Source organism: Oryctolagus cuniculus, chromosome 1 (assembly GCF_964237555.1).
Source record: "Oryctolagus cuniculus chromosome 1, mOryCun1.1, whole genome shotgun sequence".
NCBI classification, from domain to species: Eukaryota; Metazoa; Chordata; class Mammalia; order Lagomorpha; family Leporidae; genus Oryctolagus; species Oryctolagus cuniculus.
The window spans coordinates 64,350,075-64,371,647 of record NC_091432.1 but is presented as its reverse complement, the minus strand read 5'-3'; the positions used below and the strand labels follow the sequence as shown (position 1 = coordinate 64,371,647).

General features: G+C 40.7%; 1 protein-coding gene across 5 annotated transcripts in view; it reads left to right on the top strand.

Moving 5' to 3' along the window:
- Positions 1-21,573, top strand: part of FCHSD2 (FCH and double SH3 domains 2) — a 299,407-nt gene that overhangs the window by 149,156 nt on the left and 128,678 nt on the right. For all 5 annotated transcript variants that reach the window (XM_002708714.5, XM_051851103.2, XM_017344834.3 and 2 more), the window contains 3 exons: positions 941-1,074; positions 5,500-5,554; positions 6,356-6,484. In XM_002708714.5, coding sequence (XP_002708760.1) covers positions 941-1,074; positions 5,500-5,554; positions 6,356-6,484 — 318 coding nt within the window. The remainder of the gene's footprint in view (positions 1-940; positions 1,075-5,499; positions 5,555-6,355; positions 6,485-21,573) is intronic.

The following is a 21,573-nucleotide window of genomic DNA, read 5'->3' as shown; positions in this document are numbered from 1 at the left end:
AAATATTTCTTTCCTAACACCTAACAATTTCTGGGAGACTCTAACCTTTATGTTGTAAGTTTAACAGGTTTACACTTGCTCTTCTGGTGTCTTGTTTTAAAGTGCCCAACTCTGCCTTGTTCAGCCCTGCATTGCAGTCCCTCATCAGTGTCAACTCCTGCTTTGCCAGGCTTTTGTCAGACTCCACCAGGTACTGACAGTGCTGTTCTAGGCTCAGAAGTTTTTCAACTAAAGGCCTCACGCTAGTGAAACTAGCAGTGGTTTGTTTCACATTAGCGGAAATGATTCCCCTTTGCATATCCAGTAGGATCCCTAAGTAGTGTTACTTTGACCTCATTGTTGGTTAAACATTTCTTTGAAATATTAGATCTGTCCGTTCTCCTAGAACAAATGTGTGAGTTCCTCCTCCTAGAACGTATATGTGTATTCAAGGAGTTGGGCTAGGGATAGCTTTGGGTAATAATCATTATGTGGTACAGAGATTTTCTCCTTTACCTAGAGCTTATCAAATCAGATTTCACTCCATTCTTAGGAATGAATTCTGTAATATCCTTTGTACTGTTGGTTACCCAGATGTATAGAGAGAATTTTTTAAGATTAGAAAGAAATTCAGAATTAATTTATTATTTTGCCTTGATTGCCATGATATCTCCAACCTGAAGAATATCTCATAGATGTGCTCTTCTTATGCTGACTAATATCAGACATCAGCATCACTTGGACTATTTCTCAAAGGATAATTGTTAGGATAAACTGTGACGCTGTTTGATACAGTACTTGAGATGGAAGTACCAGCTGGATCTTAATTTGCAATTTTTGATGGATGCTTTTAGTTTCTGTGTTTCCATCCTGAAGGTTTAATGCATAGTCCATAGGAAAAACTTATTTTCTGTAAGTCTGAAAACTGAAATCATAATAATTGCACTTTTGTGTTTTACAGTGTGTGGACCAGTTGACAAAGATCCAAACTGAATTACAAGAGACAGTAAAAGATTTAGCTAAAGGCAAAAAGAAGTACTTTGAGACTGAACAGATGGCCCATGCAGTACGAGAGAAAGCTGACATCGAGGCAAAGTATGTGTTTGAGCATTTCTGAGAAAATGATTATGCAAATAAATGTTATCTTTGCTCATACTTTGTTCTCTGTCAATACAGGGCAGAGGGTTTTTCTTAGACTGTGTTGATTTCATTTGACTTACATATGCTATGTATTTAAGAGCACAGGTTTTTTTTTTGGATTGGTTGATTTTTATCTAGATTAATATAGGGAGATAGGAAAAGGAAAGAAGACAATATTGTATTTGCAGATTTGAAAGGTCATCAAAAGTCTAGTTAAAGTTGCCACGATGTCTGAATAGCAGAGTGTCAGAGCCTCATTTTCCTCATGCTAGACTCCAAATCAAGTGTAATCACAGGAAATCCCTTGATCCTCAGAGTGCCTTTGAAGGACCGCGGACACATGAACTGGACACGGGCACTGACCTCTCTATAGACACCTGCCCAGGCACTGTTTTTACTTTTACATAAAATTCTAGTAAATATGTTTTTTGTGTACTCTAACAAATGTGTGAATTTTACTTTCAATGTGTGTGAATTACAGTTCTTCATTTTGAAAATAACTAGGAAAAGAAGAAATTGATGGTAATGTATAAAGCAAGCAATATGATGTTTGCAATGATATGTTGAGGATGTTTCATTAGAAATTGATGAGAGCACATAAACCTGTGTGACAGAATTGGGCTTTGAAGAGGTCTGTGAGCAGGAGCAGACCTGCCTGCTCAGTGTGCTGACTGATGGAACATCTAGAACTCTGGACTACTAGGCAGGAAATCAGAAAAACTTTTAAGTACTTGTACAGACCAGCAAATAGGAGGGTGTCTTTCTAATAAGTTTTTTTTTTTAAAGATTTATTTACTATTTATTTGACAGGCAGAATTACAGAGAGGCAGAAACAGAGAGGGAGAGAGAGATCTTCCATCCACTGGTTCACCCTCCAAATGGCTGCAGTGGCCAGAGCTGTGCCAATCCGAAGCCAGGAGCTTGGTGCATCGTCCCAGGCACTTGGGCCATCTTCTACTGCTTTCCTGGGCCATAGCAAAGAGGTGGATTGGAAATGGAGCAGCCGCGACTAGAATTGGCACCCATATGGGATGCTGGCACTGCAGGCGGTGGCTTTACCCGCTGTGTCACAGCAACAGCTCCTCTAATAAGTTTTTTATCTGCAAAAAATGTAAGCCATCTCATAGGTTTCTTGTGAAAATTGAGGGGCTCCTGGAAGGTTTATTTAGTGCTAATGATTAGTAAATGAATCCTTATCGAGTACTTGAAGTTATAGAAAAACATATTTAATATTTCCCTAAGTTAATTTATTGTCTATTGTTTTATTTATTTTTTTTGAGCATACAAATATTTCTTGCACTGTCATAGAGTCAATGGGTCCGTCTTCCTTATGAAATCTGAGGGTTTTGGAATAGGTGATTCCTGTTAGAAACATCCTGTCATGATGGGTTTTTCAGACTCAGAGAGTCTACAACACAGGATTGACAGATATGCAGACTGTGTGTAAATACTTAATTTAGCCATGGCCCACAGGGTGAAAGTGAGGACATGACTGTTCCTGAGTAGTAAGGAGCTGACAGAGTCTCATGCACTGAGGTGTTTCACTGCCTTCTTCTGTGGCCCTGATTCAAAGGGAACAACAAGTTAGATGTTTTAGTTCAGTGTGTAACTTCTGGAAATTAATTCACCTGTAAAGTAAGAAATGCCCCTTTCTCCTTCTCATTACCTTAATTTATTCACCAAATGTTTATTGAGTAATTACTTTGTATTAAGTACTTTGAGCACAGAGGGTGAGTGAGATAACCTTTGTGCCCTCAAGGAGTTTAAAACCTAGAATTTGAGAATGTGTTTAAAAGTAACTTTATAACTTATTCATTCACAGTAAACTCAAAGAAATTAAATCCCTGAAGTTATTCACCTAGTAACTAGGAATTTACTTACAGAAGTAATTTGAAAATACTGTTTTAAAAGCATGGAAAATGGAGAGATTGATTTTGCCTAATGATAAAGAAAGCCTTTCTAGAAGCAGTGAGGTTTGGAAAAAGTCTTGAATAATTAATTTTTCTAAGTAGAAATAAGTTCAGGAAGGGCAGTGAAAACTAGACTACATATGGTTTCAGTAGATGTTCAGGTATGCATGTTATGAGAGACTATAGAAGAAAGAGGATGCAATTTGAAAGAGATGATGAGTTTCATTTTGGATACGTGGATTTTGAAGAGCCTGGGAAGACATTAGCATGAAGGTTTAGTAAGTAAGTAAGTATCTGGCTCTTGGAGAATTTGAGCCTAAAGATCTTAGTTTGGTAGGTAGTTGCCTATCAGATGACAGTTATATAGATGCAATCATATATAGAATGAAATATTGAATTTAGAACCCCAAGGAACACTAACATGGGAAGGCTAGAAGACGAAGAGTAATACACAGTCTGGTTTTTTATTTGTAGTGTATAGCTTGTAAATAAATCCTATCTTTTTCTAGATTTTAATCTTTGAAGAGAGGTGCTGTTTTTATCTCTAATTCCTTAATAGTGATTTCTATCCCTGTCTACCATTTACCTTATTATCGCACAAGAAGTATATGAGGATTAGCAAGTGAACAGAAGCCAGAAACTTTAAACCTTACATTAGAAGATCTGGGTGCAACTCAGCCTATTTGAATATTGACTACAGAAAAAGGAGAACTAGAGAAACCTCAAGCATCTTCTTAACCTGAACAAGCTCTCTCAGATCTTTACATTTGTGGCTTTTGCTTTTCTAGGTCAAAATGAATAGGAATCTGATGAGTAAATCAAAAAACCTCCATTAAATAAGAATATGACAAAGTAGAAAATAATATACCTATCTTACAATTAATTTTTTGTAAAGGATTTATTTATGTAATTGAAAATCAGTGTTACGGTGAGGGGGAGATCTTCCATCCACTGGTTCACTCCCCAAGTTGCCATACCAGCTAGGACTCAGCCAGGCCAAAGCCAGCTGCTTCATCCAGGTCTCCCATGTGGGTGATGGGGCCCCAAGCACTTGGGCCATCCTTCGCTACTTTTCCTAGGCCGTTAGCAGGGAGCTGGATCGGAAGTAGAGAAATGAGGACAAGAACCAATGGCTGTCGGTATGCCAGCACTACAGAAGGTGGCTTTACCCACTATGCCACAACACTGGCCCTTTATTTTATTTTATTTTTTTTTTAGCAGTGAGAAATACTTGGAATGACGTGTTCATCCCTGAATGTTTTCTGTTTAGTTAGAAAGATAAGAGGCTGCTTTTGCTGTCTTTTTTTTTTTTTTAAGATTTATTTTATTTATTTGAAAGACAGAATTACAGAGAGAGGTCTTCCATCTGCTGGTTCACTCCCCAGATGGCTGCAATGGCCAGAGCTGCGCCAATCTGAAGCCAGGAGCCAGGAGCTTCTTCTGGGTCTCCCGTGCGGGTGCAGGGCCCAAGGACTTGGGCCATCTTCTACTGCTTTCCCAGGACAGCAGAGAGCTGGATCAGAAGTAGAGCAGCTGGGACTAGAACGGGCGCCCATATGAGATGTCTGCGCTTTAGGCCAGGGCTTTAACCCACTGCGCCACAGCGCCGGCCCCAGCTATCTTCTTCACACTGGCTCTGCAAAGACCAGCTGCTCTGTCTGATTCTAAGTTATCTGCAACTTTTCTTCATATAATGGTGTAGCTGCCAGCAAGTGCATTGCATTCTTCCATGGCAATCGCCATGACACTGCAGTCAAGACAAACATTGCAGCTTTAGAAAAATCACTGTTGCTTGTTCTTTAGCGTTTGTCTGTATGGTTCTCTCTAGTTGTTTGGGTAAAACCAGTGTTGGAGATTCTACTACTGATTGTTAGATTATGGATCCCCTCTGAAGTCAATAGAAATCTAGGGAGATAAGAATACCAGAGTGGGAGAATATTAAATAGAGAACAAAAGTAAGTTCAGAGTGCCCTTAGGAATAAAGGTGACACACAGGCAGGCACCCATGCAAGAGCTTTTAATAGAGGAAACAATTGAAGTTAGGATTTTCTAGAGCCTGGGATTATATCCTGGTGTGTTACAGTGGATCACACATAGCCCCAAAGGCCTGGTAACGTTTGTCTCCATAGGTTGGATGCTTGCGTGCAGGAGCTTAAGTGTGTGAAATTTTGTGATATTGGGAATCATTTATATAGTTTGATGACTGTTTATTAGGAGATACCAGTCTATTTTGATGTTTTCTTTGTTAAATTGTTATTTTGTTATTCAAGGTATTTTTGTTAAGGCCAGTATTTCCTAACTTACCATAATATTAAATTCTTCCTGTAGAAAATAATTACTATTTGTGGTTTTCCATTTTTAAGTTCTTTTTTAGAAAAGTGCTTTGAGAGAAAGCCAATTTTTAAAATTGGTAAGCAGTAATATGTAATTTTATTATATTGTTAAATGTACTTTTCTATTTTTGTTATAGATCTAAACTTAGTCTTTTCCAATCAAGAATCAGTTTACAGAAGGCAAGTGTAAAGGTGAGTTTTTGAAAGATGTATTTCGCAATTGAGAAACCTCTTAATTTACAAAATAAATAGTTGGATTTTTGAGGGTGGGAGTGTATTATTTCTACCACAGAGAAACCTTTTAAAGATAATAACTCAGGGAGGGATTTCCCTCCCAGTTCTTGAGGGATTTGCACCCAGGTGCCAATACTTTGGACACAGCTTTCTTCTCACGACTGCTTTAGGGATAAGTTTCAGTACCTTAATGACTTGGGTAGCCTGTTGTCTTTAACTCTTAGTCAAGAGTTGGCCCAGGGGCTTTAGAAAGTTCTACAGAATCCATTTCATTCAGATAGAGCAGCTGTTTTGGGCCAAATACCATCAGTTTTCTGTGTGGGACCTTCAAGCTGTGCAATACCTGGTAGGTCAGCTCGGCGACGTGGCTGTGGCTGACAGGCTCCTGACAAGTATTCTGCTCTCTGGCACTCTACTACATTTGCCGATGTCTTTTGAAGATAACATATTTACTTAATTTTGGAAAGTTCATGTTCCCACCTGAATTAAATGAGGAAAATATTTGGAAGTTCTCTAGAAAGCATTGGAGTGTGCAAAGTGCAAATAACAAATATTTGAAAAAAATTATTGCCATGTGTTCTAGTAACGGTTTAATTCCTTACTGGTGATGAATAATTGCTACATACATAACAAAAGTTTTCTCCACCTGACTGCCTTTGCTCCGGTAGAGAGCCATTCATTACCAAGAGTAGTGTCCTCTGTGTTTTGAAGTGCAGCATCAGTTCACACTGATTATTTTTCCCTCTTACTATGTTTTAGTTAAAAGCTCGGCGTTCTGAATGTAACTCTAAGGCTACGCACGCAAGGAATGATTATCTTCTTACACTAGCAGCAGCCAACGCCCATCAGGATCGCTACTATCAAACCGATTTAGTTAACATTATGAAGGTAATGCAGTTTTAATATCTGTGGTAATTTTGCTTTAATTAAAAACAACTCTGGGATTGGTACTGTGGTCTAGGGGGTTAAGCCACCACTTAGGACAACCATCCCATATTAGATGGAATGCCTGTTCAAGTTCTGGTTACTCCACTTCCAACCCAACTTCCTACAGACAAGGCGCAAATACTTGGGTTCCTGTCACCCACGTGGGAAACCCAAATGGAGTTCGTGCTCCTGGCTTTGGCCTGAGCCAGCCCCAGCTATTGCAGGCATTTGGGGAGTGAACCAGAGATAGATTTTTTTTCTCTCTCTTTCTTTTCTCTGTCACGCTGCCTTTCAAATAAATTAAAAAAAAAAAAAAATTGAGCCAGTGCTGTGGTGCAGCAGCTTAGAGCCCTGGCCTGAAGCACTGACATCCCATTCGGGCGCTGGTTCTAGTCCCGGCTGCTCCACTTCCGATCCAGCTCTCTCCTGTGGCCTGGGAAAGCAGGGGAGGATGGGCCAAGTTCTTGGGCCCCTGCACCCATGTGGGAGACCTGGAAGAAGCTCCTTGCTCCTGGCTTCAGACTGGTGTAGCTACAGCCGTTGCGGCCATCTGGGATCTGGGGAGAGAACCAGCAGATGGAAGACCTCTCTCTGTAACTCTGTCTTTCAAATAAGATAAATCTTCAAAAAAAAAAAACAAAAAAACAAAAAAACAAAAAAAAAAAACCTCTCATGAGCTGGGTGTTGGGTATATAGGATTGAATCTATAGAACAGTAGCAAGGTGGGCCGGCGCCGTGGCTCAATAGGCTAATCCTCCACCTTGCGGCGCCGGCACTCCGGGTTCTAGTCCCGGTCGGGGCGCCAGATTCTGTCCCGGTTGCCCCTCTTCCAGGCCAGCTCTCTGCTATGGCCAGGGAGTGCAGTGGAGGATGGCCCAGGTGCTTGGGCCCTGCACCCCATGGGAAACCAGGAAAAGCACCTGGCTCCTGGCTCCTGCCATCGGATCAGCGCGGTGCGCCGGCTGCAGCAGCGGCCATTGGAGGGTGAACCAACGGCAAAGGAAGACCTTTCTCTCTCTGTCTCTCTCTTTCACTGTCCACTCTGCCTGTCAAAAAAAAAAAAAAAAAAAAGAACAGTAGCAAGGTTACTTTGCATTTCATTGTAATATGCTTGACATTATTTAGATGACCTGTTTCAGGGAATTTGGAATTAATTTTTAGTGTAAAAAGATGCTTAGGGGCAGGCATTTGGCATAGCAGTTAAGATGTGGGTTGTGATTTCCACATCATGTTTTAGAATGCCTGAGTTTGAATCCAATTCCCTTTTGAATCCAGCTTCTAGCTAATGCAGATCCTGGGAGGCAACAGGTAATAGCTCAAGTACTTTGGTTCCTGCCACTCATGTGGGGAGACTTCTTAAGCTGAGAATCTGCTTCTGAGTAGTTTTTTGCCATGTAGGTCATTAGAGTCAGCGTATTGAAGCTAGATGGAATCTTCAAGAACCTTCTAAATTGTCAGAGATGATATTTCAGCATAATTTATTTTTGTTAAGCTGTGTCCCTATTTTCTAAAACATTCTTATAAGAATAATTATTTTTATTTAAAATGTACCCTGAATTCTTTTTGGTTTGTTTATTTGAGAGTCAGATTGACAGCCTGAGGGAAAGAGAGAGAAAGAGAGAGAAAGAGATCTTCTATCCATTGGTTCATTCCCCAAATGGCCGCAATGGCCAGGGCTGGGCCAGGCTGAAGCCAGGAGCCTGGAACTCCATCTGATGGGTGGTAGGATCCCAAGCACTTAGGCCATCTTCTACTGTTTTCCTTAGGCACATTAGAATGGAGCTGGATTAGAAGCAGAGCAGTAGGATCTCAAACCAGTCCTCTGATTTAGGATATAAGCCTTGTAAGTGGTGACAACCTGTTCTATCACAATGCCAGCCTCTGCCCCTGAATTCTTTAGTAACCAGAATTTTGCCCATCAACCGCATCTGATGATAATAATGTAGTTACTTTGAATTTTTCTGAAGTTCTATTTTAAAATTTTCATCATGATAAAATTATACATTAACATTTAAAGATTTTGGGGTGTCTATACAGCAAACAAAAGGCAGTGTCAGATGGCTATATGAAAATATACTGAGCATTAAGTGCTTGCTGAAGTGCAAGTACACTGGATTATGGTTTGTGTCCCCTAACTTGATCTCAGTACTGCCCTGTTTATACTACTTATATGGATCTTTAACTTTGTCTGAAATAAAGGAAAAGGGGTACAAGAGATAAAAGCCGTTTTAAACTGTTGTCATGTTCTTCCTTGTTACTGTCAGACAACCTCTGCTTTGGACTGTATCTCATTCTCTCCCATCTTCTCAAGAACCCTAACATTTGATTATTCTGTTCTCTCTTATTTTCAACTCCTCTTCCTCAAATGTATTGTTCTTTTATTTTTTAAAAAATATTTATTTATTTTATTTGAAAGGCAAAGTTACACTGAGTCAGAGAGAGAGAGAGAGAGAGAGAGAAAGAGAGGTCTTCCATCCTCTGGTTCACTTCCCAGATGGCCACAGTAGCTGGAGCTGCATCAATCCGAAGCCAGGAGCCAGGAGCTTCCTCTGCATGGGAAGACCCAGAGGAGGCTCCTGGTTCCTGGCTTCGGATTGATGCAGCTCCGGCCGTTGCAGTTATCTGGGGAGTGAACCAGTAGATGGAAGACCTCTCACTCTCTCTCTCTCTCTCTCTCTCTCTCTCTCTGCCTCTCATTCTCTGTGTAACTTTGACTTTCAAATAAATAAATATTTTTGAAGAAGAAGATTATATTGGGGCAGGCATTGTGGTACAGCAGATTAGTCTGCAGCTTGGGATACCCTCTCCATATCAGAGCTCCTATTTGAGTCCAGCAAGTCCTCTTCTGATCCTGCTTCCTGCTACTGCCTTCTTGGAGGCAGCAGATGACAGCTCACGTTCCTTGGCCTTTCCCACCTGTGTGGGAGACCCAGATGAAATTCTGGGTTCCTGGCTTTGGTCTGGCCCAGCCCTGGCTATTGCATGTTGCAAGCATTTGGAGAGTGAACCAACATGTAGAAGATACTTTTGAAGTTTTCTTTTCTCTGTGTATCCTCTGTGTTAGCCTGTAGCGAGAGGTATCAACTTGGAGCTTCACTATACTGTGATGTGACGATCAATTATAGGAGAAACTCACATGCCAGTATCCTCAGATCTCTCCTTCTGGGTGGTCAAAATCCTCTTTTGCCCCCTTTGTTACTTCTTCAGATCTCTTGTCTTGTGTTATTTTCTGATAAAAACCTCCCTGAACTCCACGATCTGATTATATCTCCCACCTATAAAACAGCTCATCCTATCCTTAAGGCACTGAGCAGAGTTGCAGTTTTACATGCATCTGTGTGATGCCATCATAAATCCCTTATTCCCACTCAGCTGTACACGCTTGAGGACAATGATGATGTCTGCTTCGCTGGAGGCTTTATCCTTGCTATCTACCTGGAATAGTATATGATTCCTAGTACACGTTGTTTCTAAATTAATTACCAAATCAGTAATCTCATTCTAATCCTCACGGGACAAATTGTTCCCATTGTACAAATGAGGAAATTTTGAAAAAGATTGGATTGAACTCTGGTAGGTCTTTCTGACAAGCAGAGCTGTGCCATCAACTCTTTTTTTTTTTTTTTTTTTTTTTTAAGTCAAAGTATTTTATTGAGGAGTTTGAGGGGATGGGCAGGGAAACTTGAACTTGCTCTGGGACTGATTGAAATTCATTGAAATCCGACGCCCATGGCTGGGACCTTTCTACCATTGCAGTCCATGAAAGCGCCATCAGCTCTTTTACTCGAGTGAATATAGAGTTTACTCTTGGGATCTGTTTCTTTTTCCTTTGTTAAATGAGAGGTAATCATGTACTATTTTATTTCCTTTGGCTTTGGTGAGGACTAAGTGAGATTATAAAAAGTTTTTTTTTTTTTTTAATTCTGACGCTTGGTATATACCTCATATGTTATCTTTTTAAAGAACAGAAATTCTATTAACATTCTATTTTAAGTAAGTTTTTGGATTGGTGGGTAGAGAAGTGGTGTGTAGAAGACCTTCAGTGCTTGGGAGCAAGAACACAGCAGGGCCAGCCGTGTGGCGTGACGGGTTAAACCTCAGTATAAGGCTCACTGCTCCTTTTCCGATCCAGCTCTCTGCTAATGTGCCTGGGAAAACAGCGGAAGATGGCCCAGGTGCTTGGGCCCCTGCAGCCACAGGGCAGGGCAGACTGGGATGAATCTCTCAACTCTTGGCTTTGTCCTAGTCCAGCCCCAACTGTTGTGACCATTTAGGGAAGTGAACCAGTTTGTAGAAGATTCTCTCTCTCTCTCTGTTACTCTGCCTTTCAAGTAAATAAAATAAATCTTTAAAAATAAATAAATAGAGCAAGGTCATATCTGTATCTAACTGCATGTACTTAGATTCCCCAAGGAATATTTTTGTCCTTAGGACAGTACTGATTAGAACAGATGCTAGGCTGGCACCGCAGCTCACGAGACTAATCCTCCGCCTGCGGCACTGGTACTCCGGGTTCTAGTCCCGGTTGGGGCACTGGATTCTGTCCCAGTTGCTCTTCTTCCAGTCCAGCTCTCTGCTGCGGCCCTGGAAGGCAGTGGAGGATGGCCCAAGTCCTTGGGCCCTGCACCCGCATGGGAGACCAGGAGGAAGCGCCTGGTTCCTGGCTTCGGATCGGCGCAGCATGCCGGCTACAGTGGCCATTTGAGAGATGAACCAACAGAAGGAAGACCTTTCTCTCTGTCTCTCACTGTCTAACTCTGCCTGTTAAAAAAAAAAAAAAAAAAGAGATGCCGCCGGCGCCGCGGCTCACTAGGCTAATCCTCCGCCTTGCGGTGCCAGCACACTGGGTTCTAGTCCCGGTGGGGGCGCCGGATTCTGTCCTGGTTGCCCCTCTTCCAGGCCAGCCCTCTGCTGTGGCCAGGGAGTGCAGTGGAGGATGCCCAGGTGCTTGGGCCCTGCACCCCATGGGAGACCAGGAGAAGCACCTGGCTCCTGCCATCGGATCAGTGCGGTGCGCCGGCCGCAGCACGCCGGCCGCGGCGGCCATTTGAGGATGAACCAACGGCAAAAGGAAGACCTTTCTCTCTGTCTCTCTCTCTCTCTCACTGTCCACTCTGCCTGTCAAAAAAAAAAAAAAAAAAAAAAAAAAAGATGCTAAATTGCTCTGTGTCTGTCTATCACCAAGCAGGTTTTTTTGGACTTCAAACTAAAATAAGGAAAAAACTATTGCTAGACCTTGAAAATCAAATGACTTCTCTCCCTCTCTCTGTCTCTTGATCTCTTTTGTTTTTTAAAGATTTATTTTATTATTTATTTTGAAAGTCAGAGTTACATTGAGAGAAGGAGAGGCAGAGGGAGAAAGAGATCTTCCATCCTCTGGTTCGCTCCCCAGTTGGCCGCAACGGCTGGAGCTGCACCGATCCGAAGTCGGGAGCCAGGAACTTCTTTCACGTCTCCCATGTGGGTGCAGGGGCCCAAGGACTTGGGCCATCTTCTACTGCTTCCCCATAGCAGAGAGCTGGATTGGAAGTAGAGCAGCTGGGACTTGAACCAGCACCCATATAGGATGCCAGCACTGCAGGCGGTAGCTTTACTTGCTGACCTACAGCGCCAGCCCCTGTCTCTTGATCTTTTTCTCTCGTGCTCTCTTGACCTTTCTCTTACGCTTTGCTTCTCCCTCTTTTTCCTTCTTCGTCCCTTCCTTCCAGTCTGTCAGGTTTCCCTCAATAAACCTTTTCCCTTACTTCGGGAGGGAGGGGGAAGAAAATCAGATAACTTGGTTTTGTAGACTTTTTTGTCCAAATGAAGAGAAAAACATTATTGATATCCAAGTCCCTATATGACTTTTCTGTTAGCTAAAGTCACCTCATTCATATTTGAATTTAATAGCTTTTTTTTTTTTTTTTTTTTTGAGTGTACCTTCTCTGGTTTCTCCGTCATGCTTCTGATTTACCTAGTAACGTTTGTTCACTTAGTGAGTTAGCATGAAAGCCCCCCCAGTCTCGGGCTTGGCTCTGTCCTTCTCTTGATTTCACAGATGGGGAACTGTTTTTCCGCCAAGTGCCATTTGGATGTTAATAACATCATTTGCAGGCTGTACAAAATCATCAAATTAAAAATTAAGCTCCTATAGATATATTGAATTTTGAGTCCCTGTCTGCAGTTGCCTTGGCAGGGGCAGACCAAATGATGTCACGGACCTTACACAGCCTGCAGGCTGGATGTTTCCCCATCCCTGTCCTACATGGCACTGTTAGGCAACTCTTTTTTTCTTTTTAAGATTTATTTTATTTATTTGAAAGGCAGAGTGACAGAGAGCAAGGGAGAGACAGAGAAATTCTTCCTGTCTGCTGGTTCACTCCCCAAATGGCGACATATTTGAGGCTGAGTCCAACCAAAACCAGGAACCTAAAACTCCCTTCGAGTCTCCCATGTGTGTGGCTGGTGCCCCAAGAACTTTGGTCATCTTCTGCTGCTTTCCCAAGCACATTAGCAGGGAGCTGGAAAGGAAGTGGAGCAGCTTATCGAATCAGGGCTCTGATAAGAGAGGCCATTGTCACAGGAAGCAGCTTAACCCACTGTGCTACCACACAGGTCCCAAACTTGCTGTTTTCCATTGAGTGTTGTATTTGACAAAATCCATCCATGTGGACTTTTAACATTTTTGTGTTTGTTATGTAGTATTCATTGTATGTGTGTGTGTGTGTATATATATATATATATATGTATCATAAAAAATTTTAGTTGATTGTTTTATTATTATAAACCAAGCTGCTATCAAAAGTCTTCCACCTACCTGTGGTACATGTGTGCAGGAGATTCTTAAGAGACTATTCCTAGAAGAGGTATGTATGAGGCACTTTATCAGAGAGTGCCAGATTGTGTTGCAGTAGCTTTCATTTGACCTTCTACCAAATTTGCACATCATTTTGAATTCAGCAGACGTTTGAGTTTGTACCAGGTGATAGGTACTTGGTGATTCAGAGATGAGCTAGACATAATCTGTATCCTCAGCAAGTCAGAAACAAGAAGGTGGTAATTCTCTGGAGCCGCCTTTAAAGGACTTATGGGATATGGGTTAGTAGATTCTTCTCCTGCTTATCTCCCTGTGATACAGAAAGAGAAAATTAGGATGCATCTTGCCAAGCTTTATCAGATTCCTGAAGCAATGATTTGGACATATTTTTAGCAGTTGAATTACTTTTTCAAACAAACTCCTACATAGGATCTTTGCATCTAAAACAGATAAAAGCAAGATACTTGGTTAAAGCTTTGTGAGCCTATTTTGTCTGTTTTCCCCACTCCACACACCACCCATGCTACTCTCTAACTTGGTTCCCAAAAGCTTTATGCTGAACTAGGACTCCTTGAAATATGTTTGGAAACAACAGGATTTTCCAAGTAGCAAGTTTCTTTTCTAATTCTAAGCTTTGCCTGGATCTTGTTTTTGAAAGTGATCTCTTAAACATGTCAATCAGAACACAACAGTCTTTTCACACCCTCCACTGGACAGGTGTAACAAGCAATTGAATATTCTAACTTGACATCTTAACTGAATGTCATTAGCTGAATAATTAACAATAAATGAGGCAATGAGGCGGACTGAGGTAAAGAATACCTGAAATGATACATGACAATAGTGTATAGAATGACGAGGCATTGGAGAAAGCTTTTTAAAATCAGTACTATGGAGGTTTAATTTAACATACAATAAAATGCGACTGTTTTAAGGATGATATCAGTTGAGTTGGACAAATTTAAATTACCATATAATCACCATTATAATTACAATCAATATTTAAAATATTTCTGTCCTTCCCCAAATTTTGTTTCTTGTCCTTTTGCAGTACAATAGTGTTCAGTTTCTGTCACTCTGTGATGAATCATCACCCACATAGAGGTTTTAAACTGCCTCCTATTTGTTATCTTATAGTTCTATAGATCAGAAGTCCTAGTGGGCTGACCTGGGTTCTCTGCTTAGGATCATATACAGGGCTGAAATTGAAGTGTTGTCTGGGTTGGGTTCTTATCCTGAGGTTCTAGGGAGGAATCTGCTTCCAAAACCCCTGAGTTATTGGCAGAATTCAGTTGCTTGTGGTTGTAGGACTTACTTCATGTTTTCTTGTTGGTTATAGACTGAGGTCATTCTCAACTTCTGGAGGTGGCTCTCAGTTCCTTTGCAGGGGACTTAGAATCCCATTCATGTTTGCAATCTGACTTCCTCTTTTTCTACCAGAAAATTCCCAGCTTTTAAAGGGCTCCTGTGATTGTTCACACACCCAAACAATCCTTCTTTTGCTATTTAAAACAGCATAGTCACAGAAATAACATCTCATCATATTCATGGGCTCTGCCCATACTAAATGGGGAGGAAATTATATAAGAGGTCTTTAAAAAGGTCATGGGAAATGCATATTATGAAACAAGTATGCATAGATTTCAGTGGAATTTTTTTTGCACAAGAATAAATTTACCATTTAATTTCATTTTCCACAAAATTTTTGAAGAGTCCTTGAGGGCATAGGCCATTGAGATAATTTTATCATTCTGTCTCAGCAATCTTGCACATATATGGTTAAATGTATGCTAAGTATTTCTTATGTTTCCATGTTATTATAATTGGTGTGTTTTAATTTCACTTTTGCATTCTTTTTATTAGTATATAGAAATAAAACATTATTATATATTGACCTGTTCTAGTTACTGTGTTACTCTGCATAGCAAATTACTGCAAAGCTCGGTGGTTTCAGACAACATGGTTACCCATATCTTGGCACAGCAGGTTATGCTGCCACTTGCCACACTGGCATCCCATATTGGAGTGCTCATTCAAGTCCCAGCTGCTCCACTTCCAATCCAGCTCCCTGCTACTGTGCTTGGGAAAGTAGCAGATGCTGACTCAAGTACTTGGACCCTTGCCACCCAGGTGGGAGACCTGGATAGAGTTCTAGGCTCTTGGCTTCTGCCTGGCCTATGCCCAAGCTTTGGGTTATTTGGGAAGTGAACCAGTGGATGGAAGATCTCTCTCTCTCTCCCTGTCTCTGACTCACTCTCTGTCACTCTGCCTTTTAAATAAATTAATCTAAGAAACAACAGTAGCATTTATTTTATCTCAAATCTGTACTTTGGGTAGGGCTTAGTAGGGGTAACTTATTTTTGTACCACCCTACATCAGACAGAGAAACTCAGAGTCTAGGGTATGAATTATCAGGGCTTACTTTCTCATAGACTTGGTGGTTGATGCTGCCTGTTATAGCCTGTGACCATCTGAAACTGTCACCTTTAACCTCTAAACTTGGCTTCTCCATGTCATCTAGGCTTTCTCACAGTGTGACAGTTGGGTTCCAAAGGCAAATAGAATGGGTATTTCAGGCACAGACAGTGTTACCCAAAAGGTGAAATAGTTTGAGAGATCACATCATCTCCCTCCTGATGCATTGCATGCATTGGTGCAAATACAAAGTTATACCTGGGATCAAGGGTTGTTGAGAAGATACAGATTGTATTTCTTAGTTGGAGTTGGCAGTGATATAAGAATGCAAAGCATCAGAAATATTGCTGTGGCTAGTTTTTACTTGTTAATTCTGGTATGTTTTTTTTTAAGGGTTTATTTATTTATTTGAAAGGCAGAGTTACACAGAGACAGAGAGATCTTTCTTCTACTGGTTCATTCCTCAAATGTCTGCAATGGCCAGGGTGAAGCCAGGAGCCAGCAGCTTCATCTAGGTCTTCCGTGTGGGTGCATAGGCCCTAGAACTTGGACCGTATTTTGCTGCTCTCCCAGGTACATTAGCAGGGAGCTGGATTGGAACTGGAACAGACAGAACTTGAACTGGTGGTCATATAGGATGCCATTGTTGCAGGTGGCAGCTTAACCTGGTTTGCCACAACACTATCCCCAAGTTTTCTTTTTAACCAGTTTACAAGTGAATATTTTCCTAATTTTATATAGCAGTTTTCTGTCAATTATGATACTTTTTCCATTACATTTGGTTATTTTGGAATTTTTTGCATATGAATGTACTTTCATACATTAGAAATGTCCAATTGTTTTTACTTACTGGATTGTAGACTCTTAGGTTTTGGCAGTCTTCCTATCTTCTCTAACATTTATGGTTGGTTAAAAACATGAGGTAGTGGACACTAATAGCATTAGTTTTGGGATTAAGAAAAGCAGTGGTGTCTGAACAGATAGAACCCTCAGATTCTTAGCCATTTCTGAGTTGAGCAGGTTTTCTTGGCTTCCCAGGCAGTTGTCAGGTACCTTCTCCTTTTTTCCCATTTCAAACCAATTTTTTTAAAGATATATTCCATCTACTGGCTCACTCCCCAAATGGCCACAATGGCTGGAGCTGGGCCAATCAGAAACAGGAGGTTCTTTTGGGTCTCCCACAATGGGTACAGGGACCCAAGGACTTGGACCATCTCCCGCTGCCCTCCTAGATGCATTAGCCAGGAGCTAGATTGGAAGTGGAGCAGCCAGTGCCCCTATTGGATTCCGGTGGTGCAGGCCATGGCTTTACCTGCTATGCCACAGCACTGGCCCACAAACCAATTTTTAAAAGGCAAGTAGTATTCATTTTGCTGGTGTTTGGTGGCTGTTGATTATGGTTCTGAGGCTGATGTGTTGATAACACAAAACACAATAGAGATTATATTTTGTACTGAGCTGCTTAGGCATAGTGTTTTTCTGAGCAAAATGCTCTATTCCTGTAATGAGGGTCAGGCCTCACCTAATGTGCATTTTATGATGTTTAATCTAACATGAGCAATGCATAGGTTTAAAGCTCATTCTTTCTTTTTTTTTTTTTTTACTTGAACATACTATTTTTGCTCATGCTAACAAATTGACAATTTTTGACACCATTAATACAAACTTCTCAGTATCAGAGTTCTTTGCCCTTTTTAACAACTCTATAAAAGATTATAGAATAAACATTATTTTTTGGTAAAACACTTAAAAGTTATTTATTTATTTGAAAGAGTTCCAGAGAGAGATCTTCCATCTACTGGTTCACTCCTCATGTGGCCACAACAGCCCGGACTGGGCCAGGCTAAAACCAGGAGCCAGGAGCATCTTCCAGGTCTCCCACCTGGGTAGCAGGGGCCCGAACACTTATGCCATCTTCTACTGCTTTTGCTAGGCCATTAGCAGGAGACTAGATGAGAATTTGAACGGCTGGGACATAAATCGGAACCCATATGGTATGCCAGTGGTAGCTCTAACTGGTATGCCATACCACCAGCCCCTGTGGTAAAATATTAAAAAAAAAAATCCAGCAGAATATCTAGGTGATTAAAGCTGTGGGCACTAAGCCTGGATCAACAGCCTGCTGGCTTACTGTTCATTGCAGAAGTGTTAATTGAGGTTCATTACTTCTGATAGTTGTGGTGTTCTGTTTCCACAAGAATGCTGCCAGAGAGGCACTGTCTTCACTCTAGAGGGGAAAATGAGCCTCGCCTGGGGTTCAAACCGTGCCAGTGGCTGCAGAGTGCTGCCTTAACACCTCTTGCAATTCTGAGCTTCTCTATTATGATGCAGACACTAACCCACCAATAGCTAGGTAGTAGGTTGCGGCGAAATCTCATTCTGTAAATCATTGAAACCTAAGAATTTTGTGTCTTCATCACAAATAACATCGTAGAGTTTGCTGAACTGCATTTTCAAACATTTCTGACTTAATTGTATGTCAAGCCATTTTAATTGTTGTCTTATTAAATTAACCCATCTGCCATCTCACTAGTCCAAGTGATCAATTTCAGTTTACAGTTGATCACACTGATAGGTCTAAGAGTCAAAGGGATCACATAAACAAGACTAGTGTCTGCTAATACTAACTGATAGAATCAAAAAGGGAGAGAACGATCCAACATGGGAAGCGGGATACACAGCAGACTCATAGAATGACAGATGTCCTAAACAGCACTCTGGCCTCAGAATCAGCCCTTAAGGCATTTGTATCTGGCTGAAGAGCCCATGAGAGTATTTTAGGCATGGAAAGCCAAGACACTCTGGGAAAAAAAAGAAGACCTAAATGAAAGATCTCTGCGAGTGAGATCCCAGTGGAAAGAATGGGGCCATCAAAGAAGGAGGTACCTTTCTCTGAAGGGAGGAGGGAACTTCCACTTTGACTAAGACCCTGTCTGAATAAGATCGAAGTCAGCAAACTCAAAAGGCTTCCATAGCCTTGGCAACTCATGACTGGAGCCTAGGGAGATTACTGACGCGATAAACAAGAGTGTCAAATTGTTAAGTCAACAACAGGAGTCACTGTGTACTTACTCCTCATGTGGGATCTGTCCTTAATGTGTTGTCCAATGTGAAGTAATGCTATAACTAGTACTGAAACAGTATTTTACACTCTGTGTTTCTGTGTGGGTGCAAACTGATGAAATCTTTACTTAATATATACTGAATTGATCTTCTGTATATAAAGATAATAGAAAATGAATCTTGATGTGAATGGAATGGGAGAGGAAGCGGGAGATGGGAGGGGTGCGAGTGGGAGGGAAGTTATTGGGGGGAAAGCCATTGTAATCCATAAACTGTACTTTGGAAATTTATATTTACTAAATAAAAGTTAAAAAAAATAAAAAAAATAGCTACCCTAATCTGCTGGGATTTTCATTCATGGAGCCAGAAATATTAAGAAACTCAACAACTAAGATACAGTGCACTCAATTTTCTAATGGCAGATTGTTCTACATAGCTGAATAGCACAGGCTATTGCTAACTCCATCACTTTAGATTATAGGAGATGGAAAAAAAAATAAATTAACCCATCAACACATACCATATTTTCTTGACTCTGAGTCAAACTTTTTCCCTGATCTTTTAATATTTCTTAAAGAAAAAGGAAAATTTCATTGCTAACTCCATCACTTTAGATTATAGGAGATGGAAAAAAAAATAAATTAACCCATCAACACATACCATATTTTCTTGACTGAGTCAAACTTTTTCCCTGATCTTTTAATATTTCTTAAAGAAAAAGGAAAATAATTTTGCTTAAATTTCTACTTTATACCATGTACAAAGGAAGAAGAAAAAAATGTTATTTCTGTCCTTCAAAAATTAAGACTCTGCTTTTTGCCCTCTGTTTTTCTCTACTTTCTCCTCTTCTTTTTCTCGCTTTCACTCTTGCTGTCAAACACACACTTTATATTTTTTTTCTGGTTTCCAAAGTTTATTAAAAATCAAAGAATAGAAAAACTTTACATAAAAATATGTCAATTTTAGCTTCCACATTGTTGTCCACACACAAAAAAAATCGAAACATGATATCTGTCAAACACACACTTTAAAAAGTTAGCTGACAATATAAGATGGCAAGACTTAAATGCCAATCAGCTTTTCTACACAATTCATAAATCTGATTCATTCCAAGTGTAAATAACTCAAAGCCAAATTAAATGAAATAAATAATTCTAACATGATCCAGAAGGAGAAAGTACACTGAGGAAGATAATATGCAATGGGAAGCAGTCGTTCTATCATAAGGTGTTTGAAGAATATCTACTGGTAGACTGTTACCATCGAATTTGGTGTTCTGCCTCAAAGAGTTTAGGTGTGAACTTAGCCCTAAGCAGGAGATGAGGCTTCTGGGGTTTGAAGAAACCAGCTACCCAAGTGAAACCCCAAATATTTTCTATTTTAAATATGTTTCTAAGGAAATCTATATAAATTAAGGTAGTAGTATGTGTATGTATATAAATAATAAAAACCCTATTTTTCATGTAAGATGAATACTTACACAAGGCCTAATATTATTACTTATCAATTTTTAAGGGAAAGAAAAGCTAGTTTTTGTTTTGTTTACCAATTTGTAAAAATGCGCTTTAATGTTATTATAAAACCATTGAAGGGGGACTGGCACTGTCACATACTGGGCTAAGCCTCTGCCTATGACACCAGCATCCCATTTGGGTGCTAATTCGAGTCCCAGTTGCTTCGCTTCTGATCCAGCTCCCTGCTATGACTTGGGAAAACAGTAGAAGATGGTCCAAGTGCTTGGGCCCCTGAACCCGCGTGGGAGACCCAGAAGAAGCTCCTGGTTTCGGATCAGCCCAGCCCCAGGCATTGCAGCCATTTGGGGAGTAAACCAGTGGATGGAATATAAGTCTGTCTCTCTGCCTCTGACTCTATGTAACTTGCCTTTCAAATAAATAAATAAATAAATATTTAAAAAACAAATTAACCAACCTTGAATGGGGCCAGCGCTGTAGTGTAGCTGGTAAAGCTGCCTGCTGTGCCGACATCCCATATGGGCGTCGGTCCCAGTTGCTCTACTTCCTGTCCAGCTCCCTGCTAATGCGCCTGGGAAAGCTGTGGAGGATGGCGCAAGCACCCGTTCCCCTGGCCCCATGTGAGAGATCCAAAGAAGTTCCTGGCTTCTGGCTTTGGATCAGCCCAGCTCTGGCTGTTGGGGCCCTTTGGGGAGTGAACTAGCCAATGGTTGTGTCTCTGTCTCTCTCTGTAATTCTGCCTTTCAAATGAATGAATCTTTAAAAACAAAAATCAAAACAAACAAACAAACCAAAAATACCTTTGAAGGACCAAGGAGAAGTGTTGGTCGGAGAATGAAACTGAAGTCCACAGAAGCACTGCTGGATCTCTGGAGTGAGGATGACTGGTCAGAAACATCTTGACTTCTGTAAGCAGACCTTATGCTATGGACTCATTCATGGCCTTCAATCATGTCTAGAACAGTTATAAATTTGTAGGTTTTTCTGGAATTATCTATCAGCACAACCATTTTAGAAACCTTTTAGAATAGCATCTGTCAGTATAATTGAAGATAAATATTACTTGGCAAGGAGAGTTCCTATTTGGGACTCCCATTGAGATATCTGTGCCACAGCTATTCTAATCCTACCTGTTGCAGTCTAGCTCTGGTTGATTCTCAGGGATTTTCTTTCAATGATCCGTTAAGACCTAACTACAGATAAGGTAGCACATTTGATAGAAAACCCTCTCAAGAGGAGTAGTTCTTTCTAAACGAAGGATTCAGGTCATATGAAGATATTTCTTAGAAAGCAGAGTTACAAAG